The sequence below is a fragment of the Myotis daubentonii genome, chromosome 18 (genome assembly GCF_963259705.1).
Source record: "Myotis daubentonii chromosome 18, mMyoDau2.1, whole genome shotgun sequence".
NCBI lineage: Eukaryota > Metazoa > Chordata > Mammalia > Chiroptera > Vespertilionidae > Myotis > Myotis daubentonii.
The window spans coordinates 5,004,627-5,021,401 of record NC_081857.1 but is presented as its reverse complement, the minus strand read 5'-3'; the positions used below and the strand labels follow the sequence as shown (position 1 = coordinate 5,021,401).

Below are 16,775 nucleotides of genomic sequence, written 5' to 3'. Positions count from 1 at the left end.
CAAAGTCCAACGGTATTTTCCTCCCACTCCTACTCCTGGGATCTTTTCCTACTTCCCTGAAAACCCTTAACATTTAATATCCAACTGAAAACACGTTGAGTCCAGTTTTAGAACCTACAGCCTACCTCGCACCTTCCCTCACACCCGTCTGAGAAACTAGGAAAGGGAAAAAGAGGCCATGGAAAAGGGGTGGAGTTGAGAATGAGAGCAGAGGAAGTGGAGGCGAGTGGAGCAAAAGCACAGGGAAACCGGCCTCGCCCTCGGTGGCCCTCGGCGCCCTCGGCGAGCCAGGGATTGTTCTGAGCACTTGAAGTGCAGACCCAGATAGTTGTCCTAACACTTCTGTTTGGTGACTGTGGGTGACTGGTTTCCTTGTTTATGAGTGCGCTCAGGGGACTGAGTCACAGGGGGTAACTGGCCCAGGTCACACAGCCAGGGGCTAGTGGAGCCCAGCCGTCTGGCTCCCGGGAGTGTGTGTGTGTGTGTGGGGGGGGGGGGGCGCCCTGGCCCTGCATCGCTGCCTAAGTCCCCTGCCCCCTCTCTCCTTCCTTCATCACCTCCTCCGTCACCAGGCTTTGTGTTTCTACCATGAAATCAGGCCCTTCCTCTAGGCCCCCACGTCCTCAGTGCAGACGCAGCTCCCAGCTCCTTAATGCCTCACGGTCTGGGGCCTCCCTCCAGACCTTTCTGTTTCCCTCCAGGTTTAGTCCAGGCAAGAGATGTCCACTGATGAGCTGGAACGCTCGAGGGGCATGGAGGCCAGCCCCACCCTGCAAGCCAGGGTTCCGAGAGGAGAAGCCGCAGTGCCGGTTTTCTGACGTGACAGGAAATATTTGATATTTGCTTGTGTTTTCTGATTGCAAGTCTGAAAAGTAACAATGACGGCTGACATGGGCTGAGTGCCCCAGGGCCTAGGGGTTTCACTGACACGGGCTGAGTGCCCCAGGGCCTAGGGGTTTCACTGACACGGGCTGAGTGCCCCAGGGCCTAGGGGTTCCACATGGGGCTCCAGCCGTAGCTGCTACGGGGATGGACACACCCTCACCCAGCAGCCCTCAGGGTGAGCCTGGCACTGCCCTTCTGCTTCCCAGCCCAGTAAACGGAGGCCCTGAAAGTTTCAGTCACTTGCCTAACGGAGAGCCACACTCAGCCAGGGAGGAGGCACACTCAGCCAGGGGGAGGCACACTCAGCCAGGGAGGAAGCACACTTGGCCATGGGGGAGACACACTCAGCCAGGGAGGAGGCACACTCAGCCATGGGGGAGACACACTCGGCCAGGGGGGAGGCACACTCAGCCAGGGGGGAGGCACACTCAGCCAGGGGGCAGGCACACTCAGCCATGGGGGAGGCACACTCAGCCAGGGAGGAGGCACACTCAGCCAGGGGGAGACACACTCAGCCAGGGAGGAGGCACACTCAGCCATGGGGGAGACACACTCGGCCAGGGGGGAGGCACACTCAGCCAGGGGGCAGGCACACTCAGCCAGCGGGGAGGCACACTAAGCCAGCGGGGAGGCACACTCGGCCAGGGGGAGGCACACTCAGCCAGGGGGGAGGCACACTCAGCCAAGGAGGAGGCACACTCAGACAGCAGGGAGGCACACTCAGCCAGGGGGGAGGCACACTCGGTCAGGGGGAGACACACTCAGCCAGGGAGGAGGCACACTCAGCCAGGGGGGAGGCACACTCAGCCAGGGGGGAGACACACTCAGCCAGGGAGGAGGCACACTCAGCCAGGGAGGAGGCACACTCAGCCATGGGGAGACACACTCAGCCAGGGGGAGACACACTCAGCCAGGGGGGAGGCACACTCAGCCAGCAGGGAGGCACACTCAGCCAGGGAGGAAGCACACTCGGCCATGGGGGAGACACACTCAGCCAGGGAGGAGGCACACTCAGCCATGGGGGAGACACACTCAGCCAGGGGGAGACACACTCAGCCAGGGGGGAGGCACACTCAGCCAGCAGGGAGACACACTCAGCCAGGGGGGAGGCACACTCAGCCAGGGAGGAGGCACACTCGGCCAGGGGGGAGGCACACTCGGCCAGGAGGAGACACACTCGGCCAGGAGGAGACACACTCAGCCAGGGGGGAGGCACACTCGGCCAGGGGGGAGGCACACTCGGCCAGGAGAAGGCACACTCAGCCAGGAGGAGACACACTCAGCCAGGAGGAGACACACTCGGCCAGGGAGGCCTGGGCAGTGTCGTCACAGCGCCCATCTCACGCTGCGCTACACGCCGTCCACTCCCATGCGCTGACCCTTCCACTTTTATGTCTTTTTCTGATATAAGAAGCAGAAGTTCCTTCCTAACAATGACCCATGTCTGTTTTGTTTGTTTTATATCCTCACCCTAGGATATTTTCCCACTGATTTTTAGGGAGGGTGGAAGAGAGAGGGAAAGACAGAGAGAAACATTGATGTGAGGGAAACACATCCATTGGTTGCCTCCTGCACAAGCCCCGACCAGGTCCTGGGCCAGGGAGGAGCCTGAAAGGAGGTACATGCCCTTGACCGCAATCGAACCCGGGACCCTTCAGTCCTCAGGCAGACACGCCACCCACTGAGCCAAACCGGCTAGGGCCCCATGTCTGTTTCACATTTCATTTCAAAACTATTTCCAGCAATTTCCCCTGCCCACTGTTGCCAGAATCCCTCCGTGGCCTTTTCCGTTCCTGCCTAATCATTGTCCTGCTGTATTTGCTCCCTCCCCCAGAAGCTGCTGGGATGGAAGGCAGGCACTGGGGCCTCGCAATAAGTGGACAATGGACACTAAGCCTTTACAGTCAAGATAAAGCTTGCTTTCCAAACAAGTGACCTTACAGGGGGGCTCGTGTCATCATCAAAGGGGACCTGACCCGGGTGAGGGTGCTCCCCCTGCCTGCTCCTCGGGGATGCCCGGCAGTGAGTCACACCTGCCGGCTCCAGAGCATCCCCCGTGGGAGTGCGACCCCTGCCCCTCGGCCACTGCTCTGCCCACCTCCAGCTCTGCGCCTGGGTTATCAGCTCTCATTTCGTGGGAAGGGCTGTGGTGGATTTCTGGCAAGCGAGTAGGAAGTTGCTGTTCTAAACAGCTGACACTGAGGGCCAGCAGCAAGACTATAAGAACAGGAGGCGCCGGGGCTGGGCAGACGGCAGAACCAGCCGGGCGCAGAGGAGATGGTAAGTCCATGTCTCTTTCCTCCGGGCAGGGGGTGACATGAAGGGATTTGGGGCTGACTCGGACAGGTAACAGGTCAGGAAATGAGGAATTGAAAGGCACGCGGCTCTCTGTGGATGAGCCCTCAGAGCTTGTGAGGGTTGCAAAGCCTGACCCACCCTCCCTGCACCCTCGAGAGTGAAGGTGATTTCCAGGGACTCTGGGCTGGGGCTGGGGTTTCACTGAAGCTGCACGGGTAGGCGTGGCGCTGTCTGCTTCTGGGCTCCTGGCCTCTGGTGTCCAGGGGGGCTCACGGGGACTCCCCTGGACCCTTCTCCATCCCTGGGCCCTTCTCCATCCCTGGGCCCTTCTCCATCCCTGGGCCCTTCTCCAGGGATGCTCTCCTCTCTGGGTTGAACGCGAGGCTGAGCACAGGCCTGGGCTCGCCTACAGCTGATGGGTTTCCCTTCCCCTGCCTCCTATTTCTTTCTCTGAGCCCCAGGCATCTGCTGGGATTGATGGGGCGTGTCCACGTGGACTCCATTTCTGCCCGAAGTCTCAGTCCTGCCAGTGACTCAGTTTCCTCCTCTGTGAAATGATTAAATAGTATTCTGCTCTATAGTGTCGTTATGGGGATGAAATAAAATTACGCTGAAAGCGAGTAGCTCTGAGCCTGGCCTGTAGCAACTGGTAAATAAAGGTTCCCCATCATGGTTCAGAGAAAGAGAACGTGCCTGGGTTTAGTGAGGCTTGGGTCCAGGGAAGAACTGAGGAGAAAGGCCTAATTCCTTAACATGAGCCGAGATGAGTGCCTCCCGCAGTCCCAGGGCTACAGCCCAGGCGGCTGGGCAGGACCCGTCTCTGTGTTTGAGTCTCTTCCTCTGGGACGCCTCGTACCTGATTCCCCCACCGCCCTGCTGCAACTGCAGTTAGTGCACTTTGCTAATTCCTGTGACGAGGACTCTGTCGGGAGACGGGTAGAGAACGATGAAGAGAAGAGGAAGGGGTTTCAGCCTGGCCTGAGCTTGAACCCTGATGACATAGCATGTGGGCCACTCTTGTCTTATCTCTGGCGTATCCTAGGCTTCCTGAATTGGTCAACTTGAATGAATGAGCAGTCACCCCTCTCTTCATTCTGTTCCCTTCCGGATCCTCCTCTGCTTCGGGGGATGCTAACCTATTGGGTCTTGGTGTTCTCTGAGGTTCAGATGAAAGGAGTCCTCTTCCCAGACAAAACGCAAACATCCACATAAGCATCAAGCTCCGTGGAAAACCACAGGGGGCATCCCCAACCTCCACATGGGGCCCAGGTTGAGAGCCCCACCCTGTCACCATCCAGGCTTTATGCTCAGAAACTCCTCGTGGCGTCCTCAGCTGAGACGGGCTCTGCAGTGAAGTGCAGGGCGCCACGCCCTGGAATTGTTTTAAATGTCACAAAGGCAGGACCTCTTCCTTTGCTCTTTAACACACTTGACTTTCAGGGATTCAGGAACCTGAAACCATGTGTGTAATTTGGCTCAAGTTCAGAGAGTGGCTTCAATCAGCCCCTAGGACCTGTGGAGAGAGGTTAAGGTTTAGCAGCGGGGCGTTCTCAGTCGGGTAGGGCTCGGCGGTGGAGCTCCTGATGGAAACGTACAGGAAAATGGTGCTAGTGTTAGTCAAGGTTCTAGGGGCTAAGGAGCAGAGCAGGCCTGGATTCTCTTTCATTTATTCATTCTTAAAATATATTGAATATAAAATATATTAAGTATATTAATATATATATATATATATTTTAGAGAGAAGGGAGAGGGAGAGAGAGATAGAAACATCTCTGAGAGAGAAACATAGATCAGCTGCCTCCTGCTCCCCTCCCCGCCTCTACTGAGGATGGAGCCCGAAACTGGGGCACGTGTCCTGACAGGGAATCGAATTGGCGACCTCGGTGCATGAGACAATGCTCAACCACTGAGCCACACCAGCCGGGCTGGATTCTCTTCCATTTATACCTCTACCCATCTTAGATCTGTGGCATCTAGTTCTTACTCTTCCTTCCATTACTTGCTTTTCAAAATGCAACTAAATGGTTCATATTTTCCTGGGCTGGCCCCTGGCTGTTAGAATGTCCAGCTTCAGAGCTCTGTGAGTGGGAGCTTATCAATCCCCCCGAGATCACAGGGGCTCGCTGTGTAGCAGTCGGCGCTGAGAGAAGACCCCCGACCTCACCCTAGGGCAGGGGTGGGGAATGGCCAACTCATGGACTCCCTTATAAAGTCCCTGAAATCATTGGGTCTGGCCCTGCCAAGGCATTCGGGGTGAGTTAATTAAATGTTTGACCAAGACTAGCAGGCTAATGTTTAAGTTGATAGTTTTGTACAGCCCCCGAGAGATGCTATAAGTATCCACACGGCCCTTGGCAGAGGAAAGGTTCCCCACCCCTGGCCCAGAGAGTAGGCGCAGGGTGGTTTCCTAGACGACACTCTCTCCGCTGTCTTTGAGGTGTCTAACTTCTCTGGTCGAAAGGCAAAACAGACATTTTATAACATCGAATACAAAACAATCCTTTATACTTGTGGGGAGATAACTCAGCCATTATCCAACAGACTTTTTAGAAAGTTAGGTATGTTACTTTCTTTTTAATGGCACCATTTCCCCCGGAGTAATGGTGACCAGCTGCCTAATTTAAATATATGCTCTAATTCTTAGTGTCAATGTCCTTGGTTTCCTCCGGTTCCTATTTCTAATTTTCTGTTCGGCTTAGAGACCTCTTTTTTCACGGTGTTTCATTTTGTATTTTTTATGTGGGGCTACTAACATCCGTGCACCAACACCACCACCCAGAAACGTAGTAGGGAAATACTGTTCCATCGGCTGTGAAACCTGGACACTGCCAACAAGTTGGACAGTTCTGCCTCCTCAATGACCATCACCTGTGCTCCCCATGCGCACTCCTGCTGGCCCAGCCCCAGCCAGGCCTCTGCACTCTCACGGGGACCATCACAGCAGCCTGCTGCTTTCACAGCGCCCCCTCCTGCTGCTCACTCACCCCCACACCATGGGCAGATGCAGATGTTCAGGATGCTTCTCTGTCCAGAACCCTGGCCATTGGAGTCCTTCTGCGACTGTCATTTCAGACACACAAGACCTGGCCCCTTGCAATTTCACCGGCAATCGGACCACATCACTACCTCTCTGAAGCCCCACCCCCCTCCACCTCCAGCTTCTCACGGCAGAACAAAGTCTCATCCCACTGCTTTGCTTCCCAGGGTGAAACGTCACCAGCTTCATCTCTCCCCCTTCTCCCCCTGCCCGTTCCATGCCAGCCACCCCGACGACTTCCTGTTCTCCGCACTCTCCACTCTTAGCGCCCACCAGAGGCTTCACCATCGCTTTCCTTCCGTCTTTAATGCGCTTCCTCCTGCTTCTGGCCGCTGGATTCTTCTGCTCACTGTGCTCTTGGCGGCACGTCCCCTGCCCTGGCCTCCCTGTCTAACGTAACCACCAGGCCCTCTGTCACACGACCCCACCTGCACTCCCTCCCTGTCACTTATAACTGCCTTCTACGTCTCCTGTTTCCTCGTTTCGCACTGTTGTATACTTACTGATGTTTGTTTCATTGTCTGTCTTCCTTATTGGGACATAGATTCCATAAGGACAGGAATTGCGTCTGTTTTTGTCATGTTAACACCAGTGCCTTGAACAAAGGCTGACACATCATGGCACATAATAAATCAACAGTCATTGGAGTGCGCAGTGGGAAAAGCCCAGGCGGGGAGGGCGCTCTCATCCTGGTGTGGGAGGACGGGCGTGGGGACAGGCCGCTCCTCGGAGGAGGTGTGTGGACTTGCAGAGCGAGGCACACACGGCAGGAGGGGTGCTCTGGGCACGAGGACACAGAGAACGTATAGTACATCCAGGAAACTACACGACGTTGTGTTGTGACTTCACTGTTGGGGGGTTCAATGGAGGGGTCATATCAGGAGCTGAGGCTAGACCAGTGATTTTCGACCCTTTTCACCTCCTGGCACACATAAACTAATTGCTGAAATTCCGAGGCACACCAAAATATATACATATTTTTTGCCAATATGACAAAAAATAGGTATAATTTTAAAAATATATTTTATATATTTTTATTGATTTCAGAGAGGAAGGGAGAGGGGGAGAGAGATAGAAACATTAATGATGAGAGAGAATCACTGATTCGCTGCCTCCTGCACACCCCACATTGGTGACCGAGCCCGAAACCCGGGCATGTGCCCTTGACCAGAATCAAACCTAGGACCCTTCAGTCTGCAGGCCGACACTCTATCCACTGAGCTAAACCAGCTAGGGCAAAAATAGGTATACTTTTGAATCATGCACAGTGGACAGCTACTGTAGTGTTGGCTGTTGTCATTTTTTAAATTTGACAACATAAGGGAAAAGAGGCAGTGCCCCTGACTAAGTAGCCAGGTATTGCCTGTTTTTAAAATCTGTGCAGCACACCAGTGGAGAAATGCTGGACTAGACAAACAGGGGAGGTCCTGTCTTAAAGGATCCTGGTGTGTCATTTTGACAGTGGATGGACTGCCCAGGGAGCACAGCACGGTCAGCTGGTGGGTTGTACGTAGGGAAGTAATGCAATCCGATGCTTGCATTAGGAGTATCATGCTGACTGCACCCTAGAGGAAGGTGGGAGATGGGCAATCTTGAGGAGAGGCGAGGGGTTAGCCGATGAGTGTGCCGGTCCAGGAGAGAAGGGGTGGCATCTAAGGCAGTGCTGTAGGGCAAAGTGGAAATCTGGAGAATGGCCAGATATCTCGTCACAAGGTGCAGTCAATAGGATCCAAGTGAAGGGTTTGGACGAGGGGGAGGTGCCCCGTCTTCCCTCCCTGGTCCCAAAGCCAATATTCAGGAACTCCAAGGTGGAAGTGTGCCAGGCTTCTTATACAACCATAACCCACTGCCTGGGAGACTTGCCCTGATTTGAGTTATGTCTGCCCCACTATCTAGTCAGACTGTGGTCAACAGTGCATGTCACACACACACACACACACACACACACACACACACACAAACACACACACACACACACACACACACACACCATACACCCCACAACACCCATCACTGGAGTATGAGCTATGCAATTCAGAATTTCTACACAGGAGGGTTTTAGGTGGCAGTCTGGCTGGAAGAACGATACAGCTTCAATGCTAAGCAAGTGCACACACGGTGTTTACATTGATAGATGCGTTGGGGTGGGGTGGAGGGGCACCCAGGCAGCAGTGAGGCTTGGCCCGTCACATGCTCTGTCATCTACCACAGCGCAGCATGGATATGGAGGCCTGGAGGTGTATGAAGGTGAAAGAGTGAAGTGGTCAAGCTCTTGTTTCAAAGTCAGGCTCTGCTGCTGTCATTTCGAATCCATCGTTTTAGACTCTCCAACTTTCCGTGTTTTCATGTGCAACACGACGGAGTTGGGCAAGCGGAGCATTTCTACCACTGACTTACCTAAATAGATTTTTGAAAATTTCAATGTATTTGATGAGATCCCAACAGAAGGGAGTTCATGGAAAATAATACAGGCTACAGATCCAAAGGGAGAGCTATATATCCGAGTAGAAATATATATGTACACATGCATGTCTATGGAGCACTGGACGGTATTGCGATGCATGCTGAAATGGCCACGCAGGAAGGCCAAATGTGGGTCTACAAGCCACAGCCCAGCCCAGCACCACGGTGCTCACAGTCCACGGTGTGGATCAGGCCCTTTTCATGTGACTTCCCATTATCCCTGGGTGTGGCACACCAGTTCCTAAAGGGAGTTTATTGCAAAATAATAATGACAGTGTTTTTTTACAATCACATTACAAAACGTATTATAGAAGAAAAATATAAATAGCATGAAATAGTTACTCAATACATATGCGTCGAATGAAGGCAGAAACGACACGGCATTGGTGTGGAGTCCAGCCAGGTGGGACTCAGATGCAGAGCAGCGAGAAACAGGAAGTGGGGAGAGGGCTTGGCCACCCCCTTAGTGGAAACGGGCAGAATGGCAACCCAGCATAACGGTTCTGGACTGGAGTGCACACGCGCACTGAGAGGACGCTCTCTTTTCTCGTTTCAGGCTCGCCTCCCGAGCGCCACCTGGAACTGGAGGTCTCGGGGCCTGGTCTTCATAGCCGCCCAGCTCCTTCGCCTCGGTGCCCTGCTCTCTGGTAACCTTTCTGCTAGCCCTGCATGTGGCCCCGAGTGGTTAGGGTAACTTCTCCCGGTGGGAGAAACGAGGGGTGGAAGCCGGTTGTGGTGAGGATGGGGAGCTGTCCTAGCCCAGATTCCTGGAAGGAAAAAGGCACCCACCACCATCCCACTGCTAGACAAGGCTTCCGGAAGAACTGGACCGATCCGTCCGGGACCAAGTTCCCCATCCAGCACAGGAGGCCCAGGCCCACGTTACTCTGACCGACCCACGAGTTCCTTAAAAAATATTTCCTTCTACTAGTAGGTCAAAGAAAATGTTATAGGATACAATATTAATAGATTCGTCTTTATGCCAATGCAGTTGTAAAATATAGGTTTTTTTTGTTTATTTTAAAATATATATTTTTATTGATTTCAGAGAGGAAGGGAGAGGAAGAGAGAGGTAGCAACATCAATGATGAGAGAGAATCATTGATCAGCTGCCTCCTGCACCCCGTCCCCCCCCCCCCCCCACCACCACCACTAGGGATCGAGCCTGCAACCGGGCATGTGCCCTGACCTGGAATCAAACCATGACCTCCTGGTTCATAGGACCATGCTCAACTTGAACCACACCAGCTGGGCTAAAATGTAGTTTTTGATAAACATTACGGAAAAAGGGGCCCACAAGGGCAGAGTTCCCTGGAGCTGGCGGAAGTCATAACGCAGCCCTGGCAATCGCAGAACAAATTCTTACGGCAGAACAATCAGCAAAGGTGTCAGGGAGGGAGGGCCACCAAGAGCTGCCGCGTGAGGAGGTTGAGTCGGAAGAAGACTTTATAAACAGGAAAGGGAGCCGTTTCCAGGCCTGATTGCTGATGTCCACCTCTCCGCACGGGAACAGCCCCTGCTCGCTGCGCTCCGCTGGCTGTGATAACACTGCACCGTCATGCGTGCCCTTCATACGCTCGAAGGGCACATTCTTTATTTCATTTGACATCACCAACAGTTCTTTCAAAGGCCCGTATTAAACGTTCACAGTGAGTAAGCAGAGACGGAGGAAGTAATTTATCAAAGAGAAACAGCCGCGAGCAGTGGGATGAGTGTACGACTGACTGCAAGCCAGGTCTGCCATCTAACCCGCCGCTGCCCCCGCTGGGGTTTCACAGCCAGTACTTACCGAGCCTGGTAAGGCCCAAGCTCTATGCTTGCGGTAAAGGAGCCGGAACTCCAAAGAGACCACCATCCGATTCACATTCCACAGGCGTGGACCGGGTCGGAGAAACAGACACTACAGCACACAGCAACAGGGAGGCGGAGGCAGAGGGGAGGCAGTGGGGGCCGGAGGGAAGCACCAAGCCTACCTGGGCGCCACAGAAAGCCCGAGGGGGAGTGTAGCGGGCACAGGTGGGCGGCAGCCCGGGCAGCAGGAAGAGCAGGTGCCCAGGCCTGGAAGTGGGGGTTCTGTTTGGCTAAGAAATTAAATGTGGTGGGTGGTGAGCGGGGCCAGCAGGCAGGCTCCGGGGCCTGACGCATCTTAGTTTCCACGTGAGCAGCTGGGACCTGCAGATCCGAGGCCCCCACCCAGACCTTTCACGTGTCATTTGATGTAAATTTGGCAAATGACTTGCCAGGACCCTCCACTTACAGAAGGAGGCGATTAGATGACTTCTAAGGTCCCTTCCGATTCTGGTATCTTATGACCCCACGAGGGCATTTTTCTATTGTGGCTTCATGCGCACTTTTAAGTGAAAGATGGAAACCACTCTTCCCCTAAAACGACCAGATTAGACATACAGAGTCATGTTCGGGGCACTGGTCCTCTGGTCAGGAACTTATCCAGCTCCACAGAGCTGTGCTCATGCTCACGCCCCTGTGGCTAGAAACACCGACTAACCGGCCTTCCCCCTCCTTCCCGTAGAACTAATGAACCAGACAGAGGTGGCAGCGTGGACCTATCATATCAGCAGCAAGGCCTACTCGTGGAATGCCTCCCGGGCATTCTGCCAGAAGTACTACACGGATCTCGTGGCCATCCAGAATAAAGATGAAATTGCTTACCTCAACGAGGTCATTCCTTACTACAGCCATTACTATTGGATTGGGATCCGGAAGATCAATAATAAATGGACATGGGTGGGAACCAATAAGACGCTCACCGAGGAGGCTGAGAACTGGGCCGACCACGAGCCCAACAACAAGAAGAACAACCAGGACTGCGTGGAGATTTACATCAAGAGCCCGTCGGCCCCCGGCAGGTGGAACGACGAGCCGTGCTGGAGGAGGAAGCGGCCGCTGTGCTACACAGGTAGGTCTTCTCTACTCCCAACTTGTGTGTTTAATAAAAACGCCGTCCCTGGTTCGCGACTACAGCCACTGGGTCGGTACCATGGAGTCAGAGTCAGGGACATGAAACAGAGTAGACTGCCAATCAAGCAGCATCACTGAGCACCTGGGAGAATAGAACACCCGGATGAGAGAGAACTGGACTTTTGAAACCAGAAGGGAGTTTGACTCTCATCTGGCCCACCCTTCTCATTGAGTGGCTGCTGGACCAGGAGCCCAGGTAGCTGTAGTCTCTACAACGCAGGCCCAGCAGAGCTTTTGCACATTGTGCCCTAGCGCTGTGGTCGGCAAACTGTGGCTCTCGAGCCACATGCGGCTCTTTGGCCCCTTGAGTGTGGCTCTTCCTAATTAAGTTAATAATTAAGTTACTAATTAAGTTAATAACAATGTACCTACCTATATAGTTTAAGTTTAAAACATTTGGCTCTCAAAAGAAATTTTAATCGTTGTCCTGTTGATATTTGGCTCTGTTGACTAATGAGTTTGCCGACCGCTGCCCTAGCGGAAGAGAGAGTGTGAGCTGAGAGGGAACTCGGCCCTGGCCCTCGAGACACCGCTGGACATCAGTGTGTTCCAGGCAGAGTTACTAGGTCATGAGGCCATTTCCTCTCGGTGGCACAGAGTCCCCAGGAGACTCTTCAACGCATCCTTCCATTCCTCTCGTTTGCTGACGAGGAAAGGCCTGGAGCCATGAAGGGACCTGCCCCGGGTTCTAAGCCCCTGATGCTGGAGCAGGCTTGACCCGTGCTGACTTCAGAGCTGTCGTTTCAGCTGCATAGGCGCCCACACTCTGCTCTGCATTCTCATGAGACAATCTGAGAGCGTGACCCAGGTGACAGGCGCTTTATGGGTTCCCCGCAGTGACAACATATCTTCAGGTCGGTGGGCTTTGGTGGGGTGCGGGGTCAGGAAAGAGGTGACTGAAGGTGAGATCCTGTGAGCATGTTTGGTTCTCACTCTCCCAGTTCCAGACTAAGCAGACATGCACCAAAGCTTGGTCTTCCCAGACCCAGGTGCCCAGTGCCAGGGCTGGCTCCATCTTTCTGGGGTGGCTGCCCTCTGGAGGGGCCTCTCCTGCCCTGGCACCTGGGCACATGGGAGGGAGTGCCCAGGGAAGGGGCCCACCGCCCGGAGCAGGAGAGCCTTGGGCATTCTGAAGCTCCTCCCTTAATAAGCCATCTTACAGATGCCACATTGTGCTGTGTATTTCTCATTTCTTTAGATTAAAAACACCTCCCCCTAGAAGCCCTCAACAATAGGAACAGCATACACAGTCTAGAGCCGTGGTCGGCAAACTGCGGCTAGCGAGCCACATGCGGCTCTTTGGCCCCTTGAGTGTGGCTCTTCCTAAGCCTTAGGAGTACCCTAATTAAGTTAATAACAATGTACCTACCTATATAGTTTAAGTTTAAAAAATTTGGCTCTCAAAAGAAATTTCAATCGCCATACTGTTGATATTTGGCTCTGTTGACTAATGAGTTTGCCGACCACTGGTCTAGAGTATTCCCTCCACTTTCTCCCTCTCCTCACCCAAGCCTCCAAGCTGAGGGAAAACATACGCATAAATGCATTGTCATGTAGTCACGTCCCATTTTATAAATAATTTATTTGCTATTAAATAAATTCACTAGCTAACAAGCTAGCAAAGGCCAGGACGGACATTGCAGAATATTCCTCCTGCACCTGCTCTCCCAGTCTGCTCCCTGCTGTCAGGGAGCTTACCTGTCCCCAGAGGTCCCCGCGGCTGCCACTGGATGTTCCGATATGCCATGTCCCTCTCCCCTCCCAACCTCCAGCACCCATGTCTGCTGGGCCGTCTTTCCAGTAAAGGGTGCAGACAATTACAGGACTGGAAAGAGGTCGAACATCACTGGCATGAGTGTTGCCATCCCTGTGCCCTGCAACACTGGCGGGCATCACTGACTGGCACCATTTCACCCGCGTGCAGTTGGCTTTCGTCTCCACTACCATGAGTGGGCATTTTGCCATCACAGTGAAAAGGGCGCAAGGAGCCATCAGCTCCCTGTAGGCGATGGATGAGGAACAGACATGTAAACTGCAACAAGAAATTAAGTTTGAATATTTCCATAAATGTCAGGATTTGTCAGACCTCAGAACAGGCTTGCAAAAGAAGATTGAGTCATTGATTTGTCATTAATGTCTTTCCTGGAATTCCAAAGGAGTAGAGACGTTGCTAACTGGATGGAGACCCTGGAGTGGAGTAGATACAGAACAGGGGCTGTTTTCTCATCCCTAGAGCTCAGAGAGCCTGGGGAGCCACCGTCAGAACAAAGCTGTGTGCTCTGTGAGCACCATTGCTCCTGTGAGGCCCTGGTGGGCCCAGGTGAGCAGGAGAGAGGGCGAGGACCAAGCCTCCTCTACCAGCTACTGCTGCCTCCCGCACCTTCTCTTCACTTTGAACCCTTCCCAGTGCCTCAGTGCAGCGTCACTGAACTCTCTGGTTGTCATGGGAACTCCTGCGGAACCTTGCACGGCTCCTAGACTTAGAGCATCTCAGAGTTGAGAGGAAACAGAGGGATCACCTCGCATAGTGCTCAATGTGACCTATGGGTTTCCTCTTTATTTTTAAAATATATTTTATTGATTTTTTACAGAGAGGAAGGGAGAGGGATAGTTAGAAACATTGATGAGAGAGAAACATTGATCAGCTGCCTCCTGCACACCCCCTACTGGGGATGTGCCCACAACCAAGGTACATGCCCTTGACCGGAATCGAACCTGGGACCCTTGAGTCTGCAGGCTGACTCTCTATCTGCTGAGCCAAACCGGTTAGGGCTGGGTTTCCTCTTGTGGTAGGAACCCAAAGTGGACCAACAGACCGTGCCCGGCTCTGACCTCATCAATAAAAACAGGAATGAAAACATTCTCAGCACTCTGATGGCATCAGTTAGACCAGTAACCCTTCACCTACCGCGCAGGGCACACGCCCTCGCAGAGCCTCCTGCGGGAAAGCGACGCTGGCCCTTCTCCGTCCGCCACCCGGGGCACAGACTCGGTGAGGAGGCCGGCGGGTCAGCCGGCCCTGCACCGCCCATTCCAGGCTAGTTAGACCTGCGAAACCGCTGCTCATAAAACTCTCTGCCCTTGACCGGGAGCAGGGCTGGAACGCCTCCCGTGGCACCTCAGCTCCTTCACCATGTGGTACTGGGCATAGATTGGAAATGGGCAAAAGATGGAAGAGATGGGCAGGTTGGGTTCTGAGCAGGAACTTGCCTGAGGTCACAGGAAGGTCACCGGTAGGCAGCAGAGCCAGGACTTGAGGTCATATGTGTGACTCCATGTGGTTCCCAGCCCCGTGCCGTGACATCTGTCAGAGGTTCCGGATGAACACGGCGCTCTGAGTGCCGCTGGCTGGAAAGCCACAAGCTGTTTGGTAGCACATGGAGAGCTTCTGCCGACCCTTCTCTCTGTGGCTCCCTTTGTCCTTCTGTGTCCACACGAAATGCAGCCTGTTCTGGAGCCACGTGGCACCCTCTCCGGGAAACGGGCTGCTCTCCCGGGGCCCGAGGCGCAGTGCCCTCTCGCCAAAGCAGTCTCCCCCGAGAGGCTGTGGCCTGGAGCAAGGATCCTGCTTTTCTCCACACTCTGACCCCTCTGTCTCTGCAGCCTCCTGCCAGGACACGTCCTGCAGCCAGCAGGGGGAGTGTGTGGAGACCATCGGGAACTACACCTGCTCCTGCCACCCTGGGTTCTACGGACCAGAATGTGAATACGGTGAGGCCCCATTTTACCCACATTGCGGTCATGGGCTTGTGCTTTCTCTACCACCTGTCCCTCTGCCCGACTCAAGCTCCCTGAGACACACAGTCTGGGTTAAAAAACACTGTATCCAAAGGGAGAACATCCTATATAATAAAAGCCTAATATGCCAAGTGTTCAGTTGTCCAGTTGGCCGTTCAACCAATCAAAGCGTAATATGCTAATGATATGCTAAGGCTGCTCAACCACTCACTCTGACGTGCACTGACCACCAGGGGGCAGACACTTCAACCTGTACGTTAGCTTGCTGCGGGGGGTCTGGCCGATTGGACTGAGCTAGAAGGGCTGGACACGCTCTAGTGCACTCCCACCATCCTTCCCAGCTGGCCAACTTCTTGTATCTCTCCCTGGCCCTGATCAGGCACCAGTGAGGTCCCTTGGCCTGGACTGTGCCCTCTAGAAATCTGGGACCCCTTGGGGGATGTCGGAGAGCTGGTTTTGGCCCGATCCCACAGGCCAGGCCAAGGGAGCCACTGGTGCATGAATTTGTGCACCAGGCCTCTAGTGTGTCATAAAATCTCAAAAGGTTAAAGGGAAGCAAAACGAAGGCGAAGAGTGAAGAGTGAGTATTTCCCTAGAGGCAGCCCACACAGGAGCACCAGGCTGGGCGGGAAGCCTGGGGGACAGGGTTAGCGGGTTGTGCTAACAGTTCCGGCTCTCAGCAAGCCCGGGCTTGTTGCCAGCTTGCGATGGGAACCTGGAATTTTGTCCCCGCAGTGAGGGAGTGCGGGGGCCTGGAGCTCCCTCCGCGTGTGCTCATGGACTGCAGCCACCCCCTGGGCAGCTTCTCTTTCAACTCCCGGTGCAGCTTCCACTGCGCCGAAGGCTACACGCTGGACGGGCCCCGCGAGCTGGAGTGCTTGGCCTCGGGAGCCTGGACGAATAAGCCCCCGCAGTGTGTAGGTGCGTGCACCCCATTCCTCCCACCCTCACGACAAGGGGAACATCCGAGGGGAGGAGGAGCTTTCCCCATCGCACAGCCTGGTAGAGAACGTGGCCTGCAGTGGGTGTGGGCTCTGGTTCGTGCTGTCACCCATCAACCATGATTGTCATGGTTTGTGTCTGTCCAGTGAGATGGCCAGCGTAAGTCTGGGTTCTCAGGCAAAAGCACTACACAGGGGCCTGTCTCCCATTGTTAATTGCAAAGTGGACAGTGTACAATAAGGACAACTTAGGGACTGAGTATTATTAATCTGATCTATTTTTTTTTTTTTTTTGCTTCCCTAAAAAAAAACAACAACAAGGAAAATAAGGTTGTCTGGCTCTTTCCACACAGCTACTGAAAGTGCCCTCTAAGCCCCCAGTCCCTGCCCTGCCTGCTGCTTGGGGAGACAGCTGCACACCCGCCACCTGGGGC

At 54.0% G+C, this 16,775-nt stretch overlaps 1 protein-coding gene across 2 annotated transcripts in view; it reads left to right on the top strand.

Moving 5' to 3' along the window:
- Positions 1-3,021: 3,021 nt before the first annotated feature.
- SELP (selectin P) overlaps positions 3,022-16,775 on the top strand; it is a 34,114-nt gene continuing 20,360 nt past the window's right edge. For both annotated transcript variants that reach the window (XM_059673294.1, XM_059673293.1), the window contains exons 1-5: positions 3,022-3,165; positions 9,240-9,330; positions 11,214-11,600; positions 15,266-15,373; positions 16,136-16,321. In XM_059673294.1, coding sequence (XP_059529277.1) covers positions 3,163-3,165; positions 9,240-9,330; positions 11,214-11,600; positions 15,266-15,373; positions 16,136-16,321 — 775 coding nt within the window. In that variant the 5' untranslated portion in view covers positions 3,022-3,162. The remainder of the gene's footprint in view (positions 3,166-9,239; positions 9,331-11,213; positions 11,601-15,265; positions 15,374-16,135; positions 16,322-16,775) is intronic.